Source organism: Labrus mixtus, chromosome 10 (genome assembly GCF_963584025.1).
Source record: "Labrus mixtus chromosome 10, fLabMix1.1, whole genome shotgun sequence".
In the NCBI taxonomy this organism is placed as follows: Eukaryota; Metazoa; Chordata; class Actinopteri; order Labriformes; family Labridae; genus Labrus; species Labrus mixtus.
The window spans coordinates 329,191-357,070 of NC_083621.1; the positions used below are offsets into that span (position 1 = coordinate 329,191).

General features: G+C 36.9%; 2 protein-coding genes across 2 annotated transcripts in view; one reads left to right on the top strand and one right to left on the bottom strand.

Moving 5' to 3' along the window:
- LOC132981581 (cytokine-dependent hematopoietic cell linker) overlaps window positions 1-22,445 on the top strand; it is a 36,167-nt gene extending 13,722 nt beyond the window's left edge. The window contains exons 14-16 of the mRNA XM_061047519.1: window positions 2,121-2,210; window positions 2,302-2,457; window positions 21,634-22,445. Of these exons, the coding sequence (XP_060903502.1) occupies window positions 2,121-2,210; window positions 2,302-2,457; window positions 21,634-21,786 (399 nt within the window). The 3' untranslated portion in view covers window positions 21,787-22,445. The remainder of the gene's footprint in view (window positions 1-2,120; window positions 2,211-2,301; window positions 2,458-21,633) is intronic.
- Window positions 22,446-22,855: 410 nt separating this feature from the next.
- LOC132981576 (uncharacterized) lies at window positions 22,856-27,741 on the bottom strand. The gene has a single exon (XM_061047512.1). It carries the CDS (start codon window positions 27,415-27,417, stop codon window positions 25,015-25,017), a length of 2,403 nt encoding a protein of 800 aa, XP_060903495.1. The 5' UTR covers window positions 27,418-27,741; the 3' UTR covers window positions 22,856-25,014.
- Between the last annotated feature and the right edge of the window lie 139 nt (window positions 27,742-27,880).

Genomic DNA, 27,880 nt, shown 5'->3' on the forward strand with positions numbered 1-27,880 from the left:
GAAGCCCCGCCCACTGCAGGAGTTTACTGTTTACGTTTACTGCTTGTACCTACACTGCAAGCTAACGCACGCTAGCACAAGCTAACCGGTCTGTGGGGCTGTTCATAGAAGCGTTACGGTAATCTGCAGGTTAGCATGCCGCTTTAGCTCGGGGCTGTTAATAGAAGCGTTACGGTAATCTGCAGGTTAGCATGCCGCTTTAGCTCAGGGCTGTTAATAGAAGCGTTACGGTAATCTGCAGGTTAGCATGTAATAGAAGCGTTACGGTAATCTGCAGGTTAGCATGTAATAGAAGCGTTACGGTAATCTGCAGGTTAGCATGCCGCTTTAGCTCAGGGCTGTTAATAGAAGCGTTACGGTAATCTGCAGGTTAGCATGTAATAGAAGCGTTACGGTAATCTGCAGGTTAGCATGTCGCTTTAGCTCGGGGCTCTGCAGGTTAGCATGCCGCTTTAGCTCGCGACTCTGCAGGTTAGCATGTTGCTGTAGCTCGGGGCTGTTCGTAGAAACGTTACGGTAATCTGCAGGTTAGCATGCCGCTTTAGCTCGTGGCTCTGCAAGTTAGCATGTTGCTTTAGCTCGGGGCTCTGCAGGTTAGCATGCCGCTTTAGCTCGGGGCTGTTCATAGAAGCGTTACGGTAATCTCCAGGTTAGCATGCCGCTTTAGCTCGGGGCTGTTCATAGAAGCGTTACGGTAATCTGCAGGTTAGCATGCCTCTTTAGCGCACGGCTCTGCAGGTTAGCATGCCGCTTTAGCTCACGGCTCTGCAGGTTAGCATGCTGCTTTGGCTCGCGACTCTGCAGGTTAGCATGCCGCTTTAGCTCGCGACTCTGCAGGTTAGCATGCCGCTTACCTCATGGCTCTGCAGGTTAGCATGCCGCTTTAGCTCGCGACTCTGCAGGTTAGCATGTTGCTGTAGCTCGGGGCTGTTCGTAGAAACGTTACGGTAATCTGCAGGTTAGCATGCCGCTTTAGCTCGTGGCTCTGCAGGTTAGCATGTTGCTTTAGCTCGGGGCTCTGCAGGTTAGCATGCCGCTTTAGCTCGGGGCTGTTCATAGAAGCGTTCCGATAATCTGCAAGTTAGCATGCCGCTTTAGCTCGGGGCTGTTCATAGAAGCGTTACGGTAATCTGCAGGTTAGCATGCCGCTTTAGCTCACGGCTCTGCAGGTTAGCATGCCGCTTTAGCTCACGGCTCTGCAGGTTAGCATGCTGCTTTGGCTCGCGACTCTGCAGGTTAGCATGCCGCTTTAGCTTGCGACTCTGCAGGTTAGCATGCCGCTTAGCGCACGGCTCTGCAGGTTAGCATGCCGCTTTAGCTCACGGCTCTGCAGGTTAGCATGCTGCTTTGGCTCGCGACTCTGCAGGTTAGCATGCCGCTTTAGCTCGCGACTCTGCAGGTTAGCATGCCGCTTAGCTCATGGCTCTGCAGGTTAGCATGCCGCTTTAGCTCGCGACTCTGCAGGTTAGCATGTTGCTGTAGCTCGGGGCTGTTCGTAGAAACGTTACGGTAATCTGCAGGTTAGCATGCCACTTTAGCTCGTGGCTCTGCAGGTTAGCATGTTGCTTTAGCTCGGGGCTCTGCAGGTTAGCGTGCCGCTTTAGCTCGGGGCTGTTCATAGAAGCGTTACGGTAATCTGCAAGTTAGCATGCCGCTTTAGCTCGGGGCTGTTCATAGAAGCGTTAAGGTAATCTGCAGGTTAGCATGCCGCTTTAGCGCACGGCTCTGCAGGTTAGCATGCCGCTTTAGCTCACGGCTCTGCAGGTTAGCATGCCGCTTTGGCTCGTGACTCTGCAGGTTAGCATGCCGCTTTAGCTTGCGACTCTGCAGGTTAGCATGCCGCTTAGCTCATGGCTCTGCAGGTTAGCATGCCGCTTTAGCTCGCGACTCTGCAGGTTAGCATGTTGCTGTAGCTCGGGGCTGTTCGTAGAAACGTTATGGTAATCTGCAGGTTAGCATGCTGCTTTAGCTCGCAGCTCTGCAGGTTAGCATGCTGCTTTAGCTCGCGGCTCTGCAGGTTAGCATGCTGCTTTAGCTCGCGGCTCTGCAGGTTAGCATGCTGCTTTAGCTTGCGGCTCTGCAGGTTTTTGTGGTGCACTAAACTCTGTGATGTGTGGCAGACATACTGTGAAGAAGAAGAAGAAGAAGACTGGTATGTGGGGCCTTGTACCCGTGCAGATGCTGAGCACGCCTTACACCTGGTCAATAAGGTAATCTGTTTTCATCACAACATGAGCGATGACGTGAACATGTCTGAAGGTTAACCCGCCTCCTTTTTGTCGTTTCATGACCCGCCTAAAGGACGGGGCCTTTTTGGTGCGAGACTGCTCCATCAGCAGCGACAGTGAGCCGTTGGTGTTGGCCGTGTTTCATGACAAGAAGGTTTACAACGTGAAGATCCGCTTCCTGGAGAGCGATGGCAAGTACGCACTGGGAAACGGCCAGCGATCAAACGATGTGAGTGCAGCATTTATCCACACCATGGCCTTGGTCTGCATCTCCAACAGGTCCGCCCTTCATTATCTCAGTACAGCGTGATCCTGAATCAGAGCCCTCCTGACAAAGGAGTTTCTGTTGGTGTTCCTCCGTACCATCAGGTACCTGAAAGAAGCTCGCAAAGATAAATCACCGAGCAGACTAGCAGAAGGCGTATCCACCAGGACAAGCTGAAACACACACACTCATATAATATACCTACACACTCATATAATATACCTACACACTCAAATACATGTAATATACCTACACTCTCATATAATATACCTACACACTCATAATATACCTACACACTCATGTAATATACCTACACACTCATATACATGTAATATACCTACACACTCAAATACATGTAATATACCTACACTCTCATATAATATACCTACACACTCATAATATACCTACACACTCATATACATGTAATATACCTACACACTCATGTAATATACCGACACACTCATATACATGTAATATACCTACACACTCATATAATATACCTACACACTCATATACATGTAATATACCTACACTCTCATGTAATATACCTACACACTCATGTAATATACCTACACACTCGTAATATACCTACACACTCATATACATGTAATATACCTACACACTCATGTAATATACCTACACACTCATATACATGTAATATACCTACACTCTCATGTAATATACCTACACTCTCATATACATGTAATATACCTACACACTCATGTAATATACCTACACACTCATATACATGTAATATACCTACACTCTCATATACATGTAATATACCTACACACCCATGTAATATACCTACACTCATATACATGTAATATACCTACACACTCATGTAATATACCTACACACTCATGTAATATACCTACACTCTCATATACATGTAATATACCTACACACTCATATACATGTAATATACATACACACTCATGTAATATACCTACACACTCATGTAATATACATACACACTCATATAATATACCTACACACTCATATACATGTAATATACCTACACACCCATGTAATATACCTACATTCATATACATGTAATATACCTACACACTCATGTAATATACCTACACACTCATGTAATATACCTACACTCTCATGTAATATACCTACACTCTCATATACATGTAATATACCTACACTCTCATATAATATACCTACACACTCATGTAATATACCTACACTCTCATATACATGTAATATACCTACACTCTCATATACATGTAATATACCTACACTCTCATGTAATATACCTACACACTCATATACATGTAATATACCTACACTCTCATATAATATACCTACACACTCATATAATATACCTACACACTCATATACATGTAATATACCTACACACTCATATAATATACCTACACACCTACACACTCATAATATACCTACACACTCATGTAATATACCTACACACTCATATACATGTAATATACCTACACTCTCATATAATATACCTACACACTCATATAATATACCTACACACTCATGTAATATACCTACACTCTCATATAATATACCTACACACTCATGTAATATACCTACACACTCATATACATGTAATATACCTACACTCTCATAATATACCTACACACTCATGTAATATACCTACACACTCATATACATGTAATATACCTACACTCTCATATAATATACCTACACTCTCATATAATATACCTACACACTCATGTAATATACCTACACACTCATATACATGTAATATACCTACACACTCATATACATGTAATATACCTACACTCTCATATAATATACCTACACTCTCATATAATATACCTACACACTCATATAATATACCTACACACTCATATAATATACCTACACTCTCATATAATATACCTATACTCTCATGTAATATACCTACACACTCATATACATGTAATATACCTACACACTCATGTAATATACCTACACACTCATGTAATATATATACCTACACTCTCATATAATATACCTACACTCTCATATAATATACCTACACACTCATATAATATACCTACACTCTCATGTAATATACCTACACACTCATGTAATATACCTACACACTCATGTAATATACCTACACTCTCATATAATATACCTACACTCTCATATAATATACCTACACACTCATATAATATACCTACACACTCATATACATGTAATATACCTACACTCTCATATAATATACCTACACACTCATATAATATACCTACACACCTACACACTCATAATATACCTACACACTCATATAATATACCTACACACTCATATACATGTAATATACCTACACTCTCATGTAATATACCTATACACTCATGTAATATACCTACACACTCATGTAATATACCTACACACTCATATAATATACCTACACTCTCATAATATACCTACACTCTCATGTAATATACCTACACTCTCATGTAATATACCTACACACTCATGTAATATACCTACACTCTCATATAATATACCTACACACTCATGTAATATACCTACACACTCATATAATATACCTACACACTCATGTAATATACCTACACACTCATGTAATATACCTACACTCTCATATAATATACCTACACACTCATGTAATATACTTACACTCTCATGTAATATACCTACACACTCATGTAATATACCTACACTCTCATATAATATACCTACACTCTCATGTAATATACCTACACACTCATATAATATACCTACACTCTCATGTAATATACCTACACACTCATGTAATATACCTACACTCTCATATAATATACCTACACACTCATGTAATATACCTACACACTCATATACATGTAATATACCTACACACTCATATACATGTAATATACCTACACACTCATATACATGTAATATACCTACACTCTCATATAATATACCTAAACACTCATAATATACCTACACACTCATGTAATATACCTACACACTCATGTAATATACCTACACACTCATGTAATATACCTACACACTCATATAATATACCTACACACTCATATACATGTAATATACCTACACACTCATATACATGTAATATACCTACACTCTCATATAATATACCTACACACTCATATAATATACCTACACACTCATATACATGTAATATACCTACACACTCATATAATATACCTACACACCTACACACTCATAATATACCTACACACTCATATAATATACCTACACACTCATATACATGTAATATACCTACACTCTCATATAATATACCTACACTCTCATATAATATACCTACACACTCATATAATATACCTACACACTCATATACATGTAATATACCTACACTCTCATATAATATAACTACACACTCATATAATATACCTACACACCTACACACTCATATAATATACCTACACACTCATATAATATACCTACACACTCATATACATGTAATATACCTACACACTCATATACATGTAATATACCTACACTCTCATATAATATACCTAAACACTCATGTAATATACCTACACACTCATGTAATATACCTACACACTCATATAATATACCTACACACTCATATACTATACCTACACACTCATATACATGTAATATACCTACACACTCATGTAATATACCTACACACACACTCATGTAATATACCTACACACTCATGTAATATACCTATACACTCATATACATGTAATATACCTACACTCTCATATAATATACCTACACACTCATATAATATACCTACACACTCATATACATGTAATATACCTACACTCTCATATAATATACCTACACACTCATATAATATACCTACACACTCATGTAATATACCTACACACTCATATAATATACCTACACACCTACACACTCATATAATATACCTACACACTCATATAATATACCTACACACTCATATACATGTAATATACCTACACTCTCATATAATATACCTACACTCTCATATAATATACCTACACACTCATATAATATACCTACACACTCATATACATGTAATATACCTAGACTCTCATATAATATACCTACACACCTACACACTCATATAATATACCTACACACTCATATAATATACCTACACACTCAAATACATGTAATATACCTACACACTCATATACATGTAATATACCTACACTCTCATATAATATACCTAAACACTCATGTAATATACCTACACACTCATGTAATATACCTACACACTCATATACTATACCTACACACTCATGTAATATACCTACACACACACACTCATGTAATATACCTACACACTCATGTAATATACCTACACACTCATATACATGTAATATACCTACACTCATATGATATACCTACACACTCATATAATATACCTACACACTCATATAGATGTAATATACCTACACTCTCATATAATATACCTACACACTCATATAATATACCTACACACTCATATACATGTAATATACCTACACTCTCATATAATATACCTACACACTCATATAATATACCTACACACTCATGTAATATACTTACACACTCATGTAATATACCTACACACTCATGTAATATACCTACACACTCATATACATGTAATATACCTACACACTCATATACATGTAATATACCTACACACTCATGTAATATACCTACACACTCATGTAATATACCTACACACTCATGTAATATACCTACACACTCATGTAATATACCTACACACTCATATACATGTAATATACCTACACTCTCATATAATATACCTACACACTCATATAATATACCTACACACTCATATACATGTAATATACCTACACTCTCATATAATATACCTACACACTCATGTAATATACCTACACACTCATATACATGTAATATACCTACACTCTCATATAATATACCTACACACTCATAATATACCTACACACTCATATACATGTAATATACCTACACTCTCATATAATATACCTACACACTCATATAATATACCTACAGACTCATATACATGTAATATACCTACACTCTCATATAATATACCTACACACTCATATAATATACCTACACACCTACACACTCATATAATATACCTACACACTCATATACATGTAATATACCTACACTCTCATATAATATACCTACACACTCATATAATATACCTACACACCTACACACTCATATAATATACCTACACACTCATATACATGTAATATACCTACACTCTCATATAATATACCTACACACTCATATAATATACCTACACACCTACACTCTCATATAATATACCTAAACACTCATGTAATATACCTACACACTCATGTAATATACCTACACACTCATGTAATATACCTACACACTCATATACTATACCTACACACTCATATACATGTAATATACCTACACACTCATGTAATATACCTACACACTCATATACTATACCTACACACTCATATACATGTAATATACCTACACACTCATGTAATATACCTACACACACACTCATGTAATATACCTACACACTCATATACATGTAATATACCTACACACTCATATACATGTAATATACCTACACACTCATGTAATTTACCTACACACACACTCATGTAATATACCTACACACTCATATACATGTAATATACCTACACACTCATGTAATATACCTACACACACACTCATATACATATACTATACCTACACACACACTCATATACATATACTATACCTACACACTCATATACATGTAATATACCTACACACTCATGTAATATACCTACACACACACTCATGTAATATACCTACACACTCATATACATGTAATATACCTACACACTCATATACATGTAATATACCTACACACTCATGTAATTTACCTACACACACACTCATGTAATATACCTACACACTCATATACATGTAATATACCTACACACTCATGTAATATACCTACACACACACTCATATACATATACTATACCTACACACACACTCATATACATATACTATACCTACACACTCATATACATGTAATATACCTACACACTCATATACATGTAATATACCTACACACTCATGTAATTTACCTACACACACACTCATGTAATATACCTACACACTCATATACATGTAATATACCTACACACTCATGTAATATACCTACACACACACTCATATACATATACTATACCTACACACACACTCATATACATATACTATACCTACACACTCATATACATGTAATATACCTAAACACTCATGTAATATACCTACACACACACTCATGTAATATACCTACACACTCATGTAATATACCTACACACACACTCATATACATATACTATACCTACACACTCATATACATGTAATATACCTACACACTCATGTAATATACCTACACACACACTCATGTAATATACCTACACACTCATATACATGTAATATACCTACACACTCATATACTATACCTACACACTCATATACATGTAATATACCTACACACTCATGTAATATACCTACACACACACTCATGTAATATACCTACACACTCATGTAATATACCTACACACTCATATACTATACCTACACACTCATATACATGTAATATACCTACACACTCACGTAATATACCTACACACACACTCATGTAATATACCTACACACTCATATAATATACCTACACACTCATATACATGTAATATACCTACACACTCATGTAATATACCTACACACTCATATACTATACCTACACACTCATATACATGTAATATACCTACACACTCATGTAATATACCTACACACTCATATACTATACCTACACACTCATATACATGTAATATACCTACACACTCATGTAATATACCTACACACACACTCATGTAATATACCTACACACTCATATACATGTAATATACCTACACACTCATGTAATATACCTACACACTCATGTAATATACCTACACTCTCATATAATATACCTACACACCTACACACTCATATAATATACCTACACACTCAAATACATGTAATATACCTACACACTCATATACATGTAATATACCTACACTCTCATATAATATACCTAAACACTCATGTAATATACCTACACACTCATGTAATATACCTACACACTCATGTAATATACCTACACACTCATATACTATACCTACACACTCATATACATGTAATATACCTACACACTCATGTAATATACCTACACACACACTCATGTAATATACCTACACACTCATGTAATATACCTACACACTCATATACATGTAATATACCTACACTCTCATATAATATACCTACACACTCATATACATGTAATATACCTACACTCTCATATAATATACCTACACACTCATATAATATACCTACACACTCATATACATGTAATATACCTAAACTCTCATATAATATACCTACACACTCATATACATGTAATATACCTACACTCTCATATAATATACCTACACACTCATAATATACCTACACACTCATATACATGTAATATACCTACACTCTCATATAATATACCTACACACTCATAATATACCTACACACTCATATACATGTAATATACCTACACTCTCATATAATATACCTACACACTCATATAATATACCTACACACCTACACACTCATATAATATACCTACACACTCATATACATGTAATATACCTACACTCTCATATAATATACCTAAACACTCATGTAATATACCTACACACTCATGTAATATACCTACACACTCATGTAATATACCTACACACTCATATACTATACCTACACACTCATATACATGTAATATACCTACACTCTCATATAATATACCTACACACTCATGTAATATACCTACACACTCATATACATGTAATATACCTACACTCTCATATAATATACCTACACACTCATAATATACCTACACACTCATATACATGTAATATACCTACACTCTCATATAATATACCTACACACTCATATAATATACCTACAGACTCATATACATGTAATATACCTACACTCTCATATAATATACCTACACACTCATATAATATACCTACACACCTACACACTCATATAATATACCTACACACTCATATACATGTAATATACCTACACTCTCATATAATATACCTACACACTCATATAATATACCTACACACCTACACTCTCATATAATATACCTAAACACTCATGTAATATACCTACACACTCATGTAATATACCTACACACTCATGTAATATACCTACACACTCATATACTATACCTACACACTCATATACATGTAATATACCTACACACTCATGTAATATACCTACACACTCATATACTATACCTACACACTCATATACATGTAATATACCTACACACTCATGTAATATACCTACACACACACTCATGTAATATACCTACACACTCATATACATGTAATATACCTACACACTCATATACATGTAATATACCTACACACTCATGTAATTTACCTACACACACACTCATGTAATATACCTACACACTCATATACATGTAATATACCTACACACTCATGTAATATACCTACACACACACTCATATACATATACTATACCTACACACACACTCATATACATATACTATACCTACACACTCATATACATGTAATATACCTACACACTCATGTAATATACCTACACACACACTCATGTAATATACCTACACACTCATGTAATATACCTACACACACACTCATATACATATACTATACCTACACACTCATATACATGTAATATACCTACACACTCATGTAATATACCTACACACACACTCATGTAATATACCTACACACTCATATACATGTAATATACCTACACACTCATATACTATACCTACACACTCATATACATGTAATATACCTACACACTCATGTAATATACCTACACACACACTCATGTAATATACCTACACACTCATGTAATATACCTACACACTCATATACTATACCTACACACTCATATACATGTAATATACCTACACACTCACGTAATATACCTACACACACACTCATGTAATATACCTACACACTCATATAATATACCTACACACTCATATACATGTAATATACCTACACACTCATGTAATATACCTACACACTCATATACTATACCTACACACTCATATACATGTAATATACCTACACACTCATGTAATATACCTACACACTCATATACTATACCTACACACTCATATACATGTAATATACCTACACACTCATGTAATATACCTACACACACACTCATGTAATATACCTACACACTCATATACATGTAATATACCTACACACTCATGTAATATACCTATACACTCATGTAATATACCTACACTCTCATATAATATACCTACACACCTACACACTCATATAATATACCTACACACTCATATAATATACCTACACACTCAAATACATGTAATATACCTACACACTCATATACATGTAATATACCTACACTCTCATATAATATACCTAAACACTCATGTAATATACCTACACACTCATGTAATATACCTACACACTCATATACTATACCTACACACTCATGTAATATACCTACACACACACACTCATGTAATATACCTACACACTCATGTAATATACCTACACACTCATATACATGTAATATACCTACACTCATATGATATACCTACACACTCATATAATATACCTACACACTCATATAGATGTAATATACCTACACTCTCATATAATATACCTACACACTCATATAATATACCTACACACTCATATACATGTAATATACCTACACTCTCATATAATATACCTACACACTCATATAATATACCTACACACTCATGTAATATACTTACACACTCATGTAATATACCTACACACTCATGTAATATACCTACACACTCATATACATGTAATATACCTACACACTCATATACATGTAATATACCTACACACTCATGTAATATACCTACACACTCATGTAATATACCTACACACTCATGTAATATACCTACACACTCATGTAATATACCTACACACTCATATACATGTAATATACCTACACTCTCATATAATATACCTACACACTCATATAATATACCTACACACTCATATACATGTAATATACCTACACTCTCATATAATATACCTACACACTCATGTAATATACCTACACACTCATATACATGTAATATACCTACACTCTCATATAATATACCTACACACTCATAATATACCTACACACTCATATACATGTAATATACCTACACTCTCATATAATATACCTACACACTCATATAATATACCTACAGACTCATATACATGTAATATACCTACACTCTCATATAATATACCTACACACTCATATAATATACCTACACACCTACACACTCATATAATATACCTACACACTCATATACATGTAATATACCTACACTCTCATATAATATACCTACACACTCATATAATATACCTACACACCTACACACTCATATAATATACCTACACACTCATATACATGTAATATACCTACACTCTCATATAATATACCTACACACTCATATAATATACCTACACACCTACACTCTCATATAATATACCTAAACACTCATGTAATATACCTACACACTCATGTAATATACCTACACACTCATGTAATATACCTACACACTCATATACTATACCTACACACTCATATACATGTAATATACCTACACACTCATGTAATATACCTACACACTCATATACTATACCTACACACTCATATACATGTAATATACCTACACACTCATGTAATATACCTACACACACACTCATGTAATATACCTACACACTCATATACATGTAATATACCTACACACTCATATACATGTAATATACCTACACACTCATGTAATTTACCTACACACACACTCATGTAATATACCTACACACTCATATACATGTAATATACCTACACACTCATGTAATATACCTACACACACACTCATATACATATACTATACCTACACACACACTCATATACATATACTATACCTACACACTCATATACATGTAATATACCTACACACTCATGTAATATACCTACACACACACTCATGTAATATACCTACACACTCATATACATGTAATATACCTACACACTCATATACATGTAATATACCTACACACTCATGTAATTTACCTACACACACACTCATGTAATATACCTACACACTCATATACATGTAATATACCTACACACTCATGTAATATACCTACACACACACTCATATACATATACTATACCTACACACACACTCATATACATATACTATACCTACACACTCATATACATGTAATATACCTACACACTCATATACATGTAATATACCTACACACTCATGTAATTTACCTACACACACACTCATGTAATATACCTACACACTCATATACATGTAATATACCTACACACTCATGTAATATACCTACACACACACTCATATACATATACTATACCTACACACACACTCATATACATATACTATACCTACACACTCATATACATGTAATATACCTAAACACTCATGTAATATACCTACACACACACTCATGTAATATACCTACACACTCATGTAATATACCTACACACACACTCATATACATATACTATACCTACACACTCATATACATGTAATATACCTACACACTCATGTAATATACCTACACACACACTCATGTAATATACCTACACACTCATATACATGTAATATACCTACACACTCATATACTATACCTACACACTCATATACATGTAATATACCTACACACTCATGTAATATACCTACACACACACTCATGTAATATACCTACACACTCATGTAATATACCTACACACTCATATACTATACCTACACACTCATATACATGTAATATACCTACACACTCACGTAATATACCTACACACACACTCATGTAATATACCTACACACTCATATAATATACCTACACACTCATATACATGTAATATACCTACACACTCATGTAATATACCTACACACTCATATACTATACCTACACACTCATATACATGTAATATACCTACACACTCATGTAATATACCTACACACTCATATACTATACCTACACACTCATATACATGTAATATACCTACACACTCATGTAATATACCTACACACACACTCATGTAATATACCTACACACTCATATACATGTAATATACCTACACACTCATGTAATATACCTACACACTCATGTAATATACCTACACTCTCATATAATATACCTACACACCTACACACTCATATAATATACCTACACACTCAAATACATGTAATATACCTACACACTCATATACATGTAATATACCTACACTCTCATATAATATACCTAAACACTCATGTAATATACCTACACACTCATGTAATATACCTACACACTCATGTAATATACCTACACACTCATATACTATACCTACACACTCATATACATGTAATATACCTACACACTCATGTAATATACCTACACACACACTCATGTAATATACCTACACACTCATGTAATATACCTACACACTCATATACATGTAATATACCTACACTCTCATATAATATACCTACACACTCATATACATGTAATATACCTACACTCTCATATAATATACCTACACACTCATATAATATACCTACACACTCATATACATGTAATATACCTAAACTCTCATATAATATACCTACACACTCATATACATGTAATATACCTACACTCTCATATAATATACCTACACACTCATAATATACCTACACACTCATATACATGTAATATACCTACACTCTCATATAATATACCTACACACTCATAATATACCTACACACTCATATACATGTAATATACCTACACTCTCATATAATATACCTACACACTCATATAATATACCTACACACCTACACACTCATATAATATACCTACACACTCATATACATGTAATATACCTACACTCTCATATAATATACCTAAACACTCATGTAATATACCTACACACTCATGTAATATACCTACACACTCATGTAATATACCTACACACTCATATACTATACCTACACACTCATATACATGTAATATACCTACACTCTCATATAATATACCTACACACTCATGTAATATACCTACACACTCATATACATGTAATATACCTACACTCTCATATAATATACCTACACACTCATAATATACCTACACACTCATATACATGTAATATACCTACACTCTCATATAATATACCTACACACTCATATAATATACCTACAGACTCATATACATGTAATATACCTACACTCTCATATAATATACCTACACACTCATATAATATACCTACACACCTACACACTCATATAATATACCTACACACTCATATACATGTAATATACCTACACTCTCATATAATATACCTACACACTCATATAATATACCTACACACCTACACTCTCATATAATATACCTAAACACTCATGTAATATACCTACACACTCATGTAATATACCTACACACTCATGTAATATACCTACACACTCATATACTATACCTACACACTCATATACATGTAATATACCTACACACTCATATACATGTAATATACCTACACACTCATATAATATACCTACACACTCATATACATGTAATATACCTACACACTCATGTAATATACCTACACACTCATATACTATACCTACACACTCATATACATGTAATATACCTACACACTCATGTAATATACCTACACACTCATATACTATACCTACACACTCATATACATGTAATATACCTACACACTCATATACATGTAATATACCTACACACTCATATAATATACCTACACACTCATATACATGTAATATACCTACACACTCATGTAATATACCTACACACTCATATACTATACCTACACACTCATATACATGTAATATACCTACACACTCATGTAATATACCTACACACACACTCATGTAATATACCTACACACTCATATACATGTAATATACCTACACACTCATATACATGTAATATACCTACACACTCATGTAATTTACCTACACACACACTCATGTAATATACCTACACACTCATATACATGTAATATACCTACACACTCATGTAATATACCTACACACACACTCATATACATATACTATACCTACACACACACTCATATACATATACTATACCTACACACTCATATACATGTAATATACCTACACACTCATGTAATATACCTACACACACACTCATGTAATATACCTACACACTCATGTAATATACCTACACACACACTCATATACATATACTATACCTACACACTCATATACATGTAATATACCTACACACTCATGTAATATACCTACACACACACTCATGTAATATACCTACACACTCATATACATGTAATATACCTACACACTCATATACTATACCTACACACTCATATACATGTAATATACCTACACACTCATGTAATATACCTACACACACACTCATGTAATATACCTACACACTCATGTAATATACCTACACACTCATATACTATACCTACACACTCATATACATGTAATATACCTACACACTCACGTAATATACCTACACACACACTCATGTAATATACCTACACACTCATATAATATACCTACACACTCATATACATGTAATATACCTACACACTCATGTAATATACCTACACACTCATATACTATACCTACACACTCATATACATGTAATATACCTACACACTCATGTAATATACCTACACACTCATATACTATACCTACACACTCATATACATGTAATATACCTACACACTCATGTAATATACCTACACACACACTCATGTAATATACCTACACACTCATATACATGTAATATACCTACACACTCATGTAATATACCTATACACTCATGTAATATACCTACACTCTCATATAATATACCTACACACCTACACACTCATATAATATACCTACACACTCATATAATATACCTACACACTCAAATACATGTAATATACCTACACACTCATATACATGTAATATACCTACACTCTCATATAATATACCTAAACACTCATGTAATATACCTACACACTCATGTAATATACCTACACACTCATGTAATATACCTACACACTCATATACTATACCTACACACTCATATACATGTAATATACCTACACACTCATGTAATATACCTACACACACACTCATGTAATATACCTACACACTCATGTAATATACCTACACACTCATATACATGTAATATACCTACACTCTCATATAATATACCTACACACTCATATACATGTAATATACCTACACTCTCATATAATATACCTACACACTCATATAATATACCTACACACTCATATACATGTAATATACCTAAACTCTCATATAATATACCTACACACTCATATACATGTAATATACCTACACTCTCATATAATATACCTACACACTCATAATATACCTACACACTCATATACATGTAATATACCTACACACTCATATACATGTAATATACCTACACACTCATATAATATACCTACACACCTACACACTCATATAATATACCTACACACTCATATACATGTAATATACCTACACACTCATATAATATACCTACACACCTACACACTCATATAATATACCTACACACTCATATACATATAATATACCTACACACTCATATAATATACCTACACACCTACACACTCATATAATATACCTACACACTCATATACATGTAATATACCTACACTCTCATATAATATACCTAAACACTCATGTAATATACCTACACACTCATGTAATATACCTACACACTCATGTAATATACCTACACACTCATATACTATACCTACACACTCATATACATGTAATATACCTACACACTCATGTAATATACCTACACACTCATATACTATACCTACACACTCATATACATGTAATATACCTACACACTCATGTAATATACCTACACACACACTCATGTAATATACCTACACACTCATGTAATATACCTACACACTCATATACTATACCTACACACTCATATACATGTAATATACCTACACACTCATGTAATATACCTACACACACACTCATGTAATATACCTACACACTCATATACTATACCTACACACTCATATACATGTAATATACCTACACACTCATGTAATATACCTACACACTCATATACTATACCTACACACTCATATACATGTAATATACCTACACACTCATGTAATATACCTACACACACACTCATGTAATATACCTACACACTCATGTAATATACCTACACACTCATATACATGTAATATACCTACACACTCATATACATGTAATATACCTACACTCTCATAATATACCTACACACTCATATAATATACCTACACACTCATATACATGTAATATACCTACACTCTCATATAATATACCTACACACTCATATAATATACCTACACACTCATATACATGTAATATACCTACACACTCATATAATATACCTACACACCTACACACTCATAATATACCTACACACTCATATACATGTAATATACCTACACTCTCATATAATATACCTACACTCTCATATAATATACCTACACACTCATATACATGTAATATACCTACACTCTCATATAATATACCTACACTCTCATATAATATACCTACACACTCATATAATATACCTACACACTCATATACATGTAATATACCTACACTCTCATATAATATACCTACACACTCATATAATATACCTACACACCTACACACTCATATAATATACCTACACACTCATGTAATATACCTACACACTCATGTAATATACCTACACACTCATGTAATATACCTACACACTCATATACTATACCTACACACTCATATACATGTAATATACCTACACTCTCATATAATATACCTACACACTCATATACATGTAATATACCTACACTCTCATATAATATACCTAAACACTCATGTAATATACCTACACACTCATGTAATATACCTACACACTCATGTAATATACCTACACACTCATATACATGTAATATACCTACACTCTCATATAATATACCTACACACTCATATAATATACCTACACACTCATATACATGTAATATACCTACACGCTCATGTAATATACCTACACACTCATGTAATATACCTACACACTCATGTAATATACCTACACACTCATATACATGTAATATACCTACACTCTCATATAATATACCTACACACTCATATACATGTAATATACCTACACTCTCATATAATATACCTACACACTCATATAATATACCTACACACTCATATACATGTAATATACCTACACGCTCATGTAATATACCTACACACTCATGTAATATACCTACACACTCATGTAATATACCTACACACTCATATACATGTAATATACCTACACTCTCATATAATATACCTACACACTCATATAATATACCTACACACTCATATACATGTAATATACCTACACTCTCATATAATATACCTACACACTCATGTAATATACCTACACACTCATATACATGTAATATACCTACACTCTCATATAATATACCTACACACTCATGTAATATACCTACACACTCATATACATGTAATATACCTACACACTCATATACATGTAATATACCTACACTCTCATATAATATACCTACACACTCATAATATACCTACACACTCATATACATGTAATATACCTACACTCTCATATAATATACCTACACACTCATATAATATACCTACACACTCATATACATGTAATATACCTACACTCTCATATAATATACCTACACACTCATATAATATACCTACACACCTACACACTCATATAATATACCTACACACTCATATACATGTAATATACCTACACACTCATATACATGTAATATACCTACACTCTCATATAATATACCTAAACACTCATGTAATATACCTACACACTCATGTAATATACCTACACACTCATATACTATACCTACACACTCATATACATGTAATATACCTACACACTCATGTAATATACCTACACACTCATATACTATACCTACACACTCATATACATGTAATATACCTACACACTCATGTAATATACCTACACACACACTCATGTAATATACCTACACACTCATATACATGTAATATACCTACACACTCATGTAATATACCTACACACACACTCATGTAATATACCTACACACTCATATACTATACCTACACACTCATATACATGTAATATACCTACACACTCATGTAATATACCTACACACTCATATACTATACCTACACACTCATATACATGTAATATACCTACACACTCATGTAATATACCTACACACACACTCATGTAATATACCTACACACTCAAATACATGTAATATACCTACACACTCATATAATATACCTACACACTCATATACATGTAATATACCTACACACTCATGTAATATACCTACACACACACTCATGTAATATACCTACACACTCATGTAATATACCTACACACTCATATAATATACCTACACACTCATATACATGTAATATACCTACACTCTCATATAATATACCTACACACTCATGTAATATACCTACACACTCATATACATGTAATATACCTACACACTCATATACATGTAATATACCTACACTCTCATATAATATACCTACACTCATATAATATACCTACACACTCATGTAATATACCTACACACTCATGTAATATACCTACACACTCATATACATGTAATATACCTACACTCTCATATAATATACCTACACACTCATGTAATATACCTACACACTCATGTAATATACCTACACACTCATGTAATATACCTACACACTCATATAATATACCTACACACTCATGTAATATACCTACACACTCATGTAATATACCTACACACTCATATAATATACCTACACACTCATGTAATATACCTACACACATTTTAATGTGAGCCCCAAACGTCTCGTCTCGTCCTGTACACACTCAGAACAATCCCCCTCAGATCAGATGTCACCTTCCTTCTCTCTTCAGCGTCATCATAACTTGTTCTTTCGTCTTCTTGCAGATGTTCGTCTCGGTGGCAGAGATCATCAAGTTCCACTCCATCTTCCCGATCGTCCTCATCAGTGGGAGGAGTCTACCCGGGAGCAGATACCCGGAAAACTGTGTGCTGACATGTCCCATTACAAAAAGGGACGTGGACCTGCTGCTGCAATGAGACGGGGGAACCATGGCAACGACGAGGACCAGCTGAGTCCCAGCTCGGTCATCACAGCAGCAGAGGGATACAGCTTCACCTTTAAAGAATGAATATAACATATTTACTAGACAACATTAGAGACTGTATGTTCACACGATCAGAGGAAAAACACATTTTTAATTATTTCTCACTATGGGAAAGGGTTAGGGCTCATGAGCGACTTTAAAGCCTGGCTGTTTATTTTGAATAAAGTCATTTTATTATTTTGATGTTCTGCATTTATTGGTTTTATTTAAAGAAGATTCTGAAAACGATCAGAAAGCAAAACACCATGAGAGAGACCCCCGAGTCCCGCTGTCTGTGATGATGTCAGAGTCATATGTCATATGTTTACATCGTCGGGACGGCCGGCTGACTCCTCCCCTCGTGTATAAAAGTTGTTTAATTGAGGGACTAGAGAAAAGAAGAATAACATACTGTACTCACTGCTTAACTGTGTTTCTAGATCACGCTCATTTCAGGTAAATTTACATGCAGTGTGAAGATACGAGCAGAATAAAGATCGCTAGCATTAGCATGCTAACACAACAATGCAGCGCGAGTTGTTTTGGTTTCATGCTGGTGCTCAAGGGCGACATCTGCTGGATCAAAAAATCACATATAAAGAGTTTAAAGTGTTTGAATGTCATGTTTCTCTAACTCTAACATGTGTCTCTAGTCTGTCTACAAACCCCCCAATGATGAGAAAAGTCCATCCTCTCCGTGTTCTGCCTGCTCCACTTTTCAGAAAATGTGTGCTCAAACAGGCCGTTTGGAGATTTTCCCTTCATGACATCACAAAGGGCAGTAGCCCCCCCCCCCAGGTGGGTGACACTCCCACAGCTAGGTGTTTGTTCTGCCCTCTGAGTCTGCCTTCTCACCGTAAACAATAAGACATGGAGCCAGAAAGCACCAAGTACACCCAAGCACCTTCCAGAGGGGGCGTGGTCAGACACAGCTCATTTGCATATTTAAAGGTACAGACACCAAAGCCCTTCCAGAGACTCGTCTTCACGAGCAGTAAAAGAACAAGTCGTTCAGCTGCCGGTCAGTTTACTTTGTTTTAATAAAAAAAATGTTTTGTTGCACAATAGATTTATAAAAGCACGGAGCACATGAATTACAACACAGACAATAAAAAAAACACTCTGAACAGTAACATGAATATTTGTTAAACAAGAATGAGAGGCAAAGCGGGACACTGAGGAGGACGGGCGCTCACGCCTTTAAACAGAGCGCACACGGCAGCAGCTTTAGTGTCTGCAGCGTCAGAACAGCTGCTCCTGAACACGTTGATATCAGAAAGTATTTACACAATAAAAGTCCTATCATCATCATATACATCATGATTACATTATAAACTGCACAGGAGACACAGACGAGCGTGTTATTCTTAAACCACTTTCTTCTTCGACCCATCCAAAGTGCGTCGCTGTGTATGTAACGTTAGCTTCTCCCGCTAACAGGATAAAGGTTAAAGGTGACCTCACAGAGAGGAAACTGTTTGGCACACGGAGGAGTTAATATCAGCGGAGTTAAGACATTAAAATGTCATGGAAACACAAAGTGAGGTAAACAATAATAAATAGAAATCATAGATTATCCTCAACGCGAAGTTTACCGGAGACTACGAAGAGCGAAGGAATGCGAGGTCACCATCAAGCTGTCCATATTTAAATTAGGACTGTCAAACGATTATTTTTTTTAAATCACGATTAATCCCTAAATCTCAAAAGTGAATCACGACGAATCACATTTTAATCGCATGTTTGAAAGTCCAAAACTTGTTAGGCTTTTATTTTGAAGGTTTGTCCTGTCTGAAGGTGGGAGTACTTTACTTACTGTGTGCTTTTATTTTGAAATAAAGTAAGGAGCTTCCTGTAGATGGAAGGTTAGAACATGAAGATAAGCACAGAAACAGGAAGTGGTTAGGGATCCCAAAGTGACGTCAAACAGCTCAAAAGAACAGTATCAAAGGTCAATGTGTGATGTCATAAGGTCAATGTGTGATGTCATAAGGTCAATGTGTGATGTCATAAGGTCAATGTGTGATGTCATCAGGTCAATGTGTGATGTCATCAGGTGGATATTACTGTCTGAGAGTTTGTTAAAGTGAAATGAGACATTCAAAGATGCAGCACTGAGACTACAGGGAGACACTGAGGACGAGTATCTACGGAGAGCCTGAAGGGACAAACAGGAGATTAATGTGATTAACTCGTTAATGCTGACAGTTCTACTTTAAATACTTTGTCATCCTTAAGCTGTTGCCCCACAGAATCATAAAGTAGCGAGCGGTGCAGTGAGACGTTTGTTCCGCTGGTGACGTCCAATCAGTCGAGTTCATGACCAGGAGAGGTCAGCAGAGTAAAAAAGAGTGACGTGGGACGCTGAGGTTTCACTGCACTCAACACACCCTGTAGTACACTACACACCTCTATGTGTCCTTTCACCTTCATGCAATATCACCCCAATGTAAATCTGTACCTGAACGCACACCGCCACACTGCTGACACACAGATCATGAACGATGACATAATGTCTGAGCCGTCTCTCTAACACCAGCTATCGTCATCCTGAAGCGGTCACGTACATGCTGAGTGACCATCTCATCTTCATTATAAATCTTTTCCACACGTGTTTGATAACTCAACATAATAAATCTTATATCTTTCTCTGCAGATAGACAGATAGAGATATCTGTGTCAGATTCCTTCCCTTGGACTCTTCTGTTGATCTAATTAATTACAACAGAGTGCAGAAATCCTTCAACAGGAATGTTTTCTTCTGATATCGCTCAAGGCCAGAACAGAGACCTTCAACTGATCACAATACTCCCTCTTGACTTCCTCCACTCAACTGTAACAAACACGCCGATAGATCTGTGAGCTGTACCCAATCATCTCATATGAAGAAAAGATAAATACTGTTAGTTATCCTGTTTGAGTAAACAGCATGCGGTGTTGTACTCCGACAGGTCGACTACATAACGCCCGCGGTCTAACCCCGCCCACCATCTCTGAAACAGTCAAACTGCATTGCACCTGAACTCTCTGCGTCCCATATAAATAACAAACATTTAAAGTCAGTGATACTCAGACGTCCATTTCTTTAGGAAAATAACAGCCTTAATATTGAGTGTATTTAAAGTCCACGTTGTAATACTAGTCCTCGTGTAGTCCTGTTTGTGGTTCTCTGTCCGTACATTCATGAGAAGACGCCGACCGTGCAGCCCATCACCTCGTACTTCTGCCCCATCACTTTACTCAGTCTCATTCTAAGGATTTGGCACTTCGGGGCCCCCGTGGAGGCTCCTGTGTCTGATAAAGTGTGCGCCCTGGCTGCCGGAGCTGAAGAAGCCCGGGGCCTGGGATGATTGAGCACGACCACGGGCTGGTTGGGTCGTGGTCGTTTCACCGGCTGGTCCTCCTTCAGAGGGACCGGATAAATAACTGAGCAGTCAGTCGGACTGCCCGGAGCTCCCCGAGTCTTACACTTAGATAATCGCAGTTTCAGTCCCTTCCTGTTCTTTTTCCACTCTCCAACTTGAACCCTCTGCAGAGACACGGTGAGGAACTTTGAGTAGACGTCGTGCTCGTTCCTCGCCAGCGGAGGCTCCGCCTCTACGTTCACTTTAGAAACAGGCTTCTGATCTGCTGGAGGTTTCACATCAGGAGATTGACTCTGTTTGTGGTCGTCCGGCGGCTTGGTGCCACTTTCCTCCTCCTTGACTTGAATTGGATCCACATGGTTGAGGGGGGGAGGGGCTTCAATCCCTTTATCGAGCTGCTCGACTTTTACAGACTCCGTGGTGTGGCGAGCGTCGCAGCTTAACGATACGTTTCTTTTGAGCACCTGAGCAGAGCAGCCCAGTGCCGGCAGCTCCTTCACCAGGTCTGTGCTGGTCGTTATCTCGTTGTTTTCTCGGGTTATGGCGCCCGAGCTGTTGTTCATCACTATACCGCGCAGAGCCGCCATGACCAGCGGCTGGATGGCACCTTGCACGTCCTCCGGTTGTTGACTTAACGAGAACACGGATGAGATGACTGGAAAGCTCTCAGCTTCTGGCTCCGCCCTCTCTCTGTTTTTATTATTTAATCTGGCTTCCTGTGTCCAAGTTGAGACTTTTGGATGTGTGCCGTTAGACAGCGCCGGTGTTTTGACCACCGAGGACCCCTTACTCGCCATGAGTCCTGAAAAACATTCATTTGCACCTTTTCCCGTACAAACTGAAATCATCGGAGGTTTCTGTTTGAGAGCTGAAACTGAGGACGCGCACACGGACGGAGATGAAGACTTTGAATCCTGCTGGTTGGAGCCCCCTGCCTCTTTCTTCATGATGGAGGCCGTGATGTTGTTGAGGCGGACGCCAGGTTCCAGCTTCACACCCGACAGCACGTCTCCAGGAACACTCTTTAAGTCCCTCGTCCCCCGTTGTTGTTGGCAGCTCTTGGATTGCTGATGAACTGAACTCGTCCTCTGATCTGCTCTCTGAGAAACACCGGCTCCCGTGTTCTCTGTCTGCAGGTTGCTAGGCAACGTGTTAGGAGTCCAGGTGGAGGTGAGAGTGGGCGGAGCTGCACTAACTTTGATCCCACTGTTTCCCTCCCTCACAGAACTGAAGATTTTTGAAACTTTCCTGGGCGTGGCGGCGTGACGCTCCAGGTCGATTATTTCTCCTGATCCTCTCTTGAGTCCATTTTTTTCTTTGCTGACGTGATTCTGCTGATTGTTGTAAACGTTGACCACAGCAGGAGGCTCCACGTTCACGTCCTTCATGTCGTACGGCTTCCTGTTGACCGAGCACTTCCCCGTGTTTGGAGGATTAAATGAAGAGGATAAAGGCTTCCCGGGTGCAGAGTTTGCAGAGACCGTGGTCCGTGTGTCTTTTATCACAGACTCGTTCTCCTGCTGAGAGACGAGCCTCAGCTTGAGCTCCTTGGTCCCGTTGACAGTCCTGACCTCCACAAGCTCCACCAAACAGTCTGCAGGGATGTTGACCTCCTCTGGGAGGGGCACAGTGAGAGCCCTGCTCTGCTGAATGAGTCCGTTCAGAGGGGGGAGGAGTTCTGTCTTACTGTTCATGACACTCGATGTCTTGTGGTCCAGAGTTCTCCCCCTTTGCTCGTCCGGTCTGACAGCAGGTGCACTCGGTCTGGGCACCGTGACCCTGACAGCAGGTCGTAGGGATGATGTCACAGCAGTGGGCACACCTGGTAAGGCACTGGAGAACGGAGCATGTGGACTCTTTGTGGTGCCAGGTTTAGCAGCTCCTTGACTAAGACTCTTACTGTGCAGACGCTCGATGTGTTTGACCAGGCACAGCCTCCTCATGTAGCCCTGACCGCAGTGAGGACACTGGAACTGATACTTTACGGTGTGAAGCTTCACATGAGCCGTCAGCTCGGCCTCGCTGAACGACACGTTGTTGCAGTAAAAACAGTAAAACCTCATCCCCATGTGCTCGATCCTGTGCTTCTTGAAAACAGCAGGGTCCGTTGTAGCAAATCCGCATTTGTCACAGTACATGACGTTAGAAGTTGTTAAAGCCAAACTGGAGTGTCCCACTTTCACCGGCGATGGCGTGCTTTGATAGCTGGCGGGCTTCATGTCATCAAGCGGTGTCTGCTGGTCACAAGCCAGTTGCTCCACAACGCTCAAACGCTGCAGCTACACATTGGAGGAAGTGTCCATAACGAGCTGGGCGTCCGGGGGTCGTCCCCTCAGAGACGGGCTGTGAGGTCAGAGAGGGTGACTTCCTCCTGCGGAAAGCATGAGACAAAAAAACACAGTTTAGTCTTTTCATCTAAAAAGTCTGTTGTGTCACATTGAGCAGTGCGACTGATAAACCGGTGGATGATGCTGACACACCATCATCCACCGCTACGCGATTTAAAACCTGCCCTCGATCGTTTTGTAATGTAAGTTATAAAGGGACCAGACCATGCATGCATGCAGACCAGGCGAGCAACGCCCCTTTTTACCATCTCTTCTCCATCATGAAGTCATAAGAACTTGGAGACAGAAAGAGAGACTCGCGGGCTATCAATGTAGAAGGATAAACGTGCATGTT

What these genes read in the sequence shown, in the direction of transcription:
- LOC132981576 (XM_061047512.1), bottom strand. Translation starts at nt 27,417, where the DNA reads ATGAAGCCCGCCAGCTATCAAAGCACGCCATCGCCGGTGAAAGTGGGA.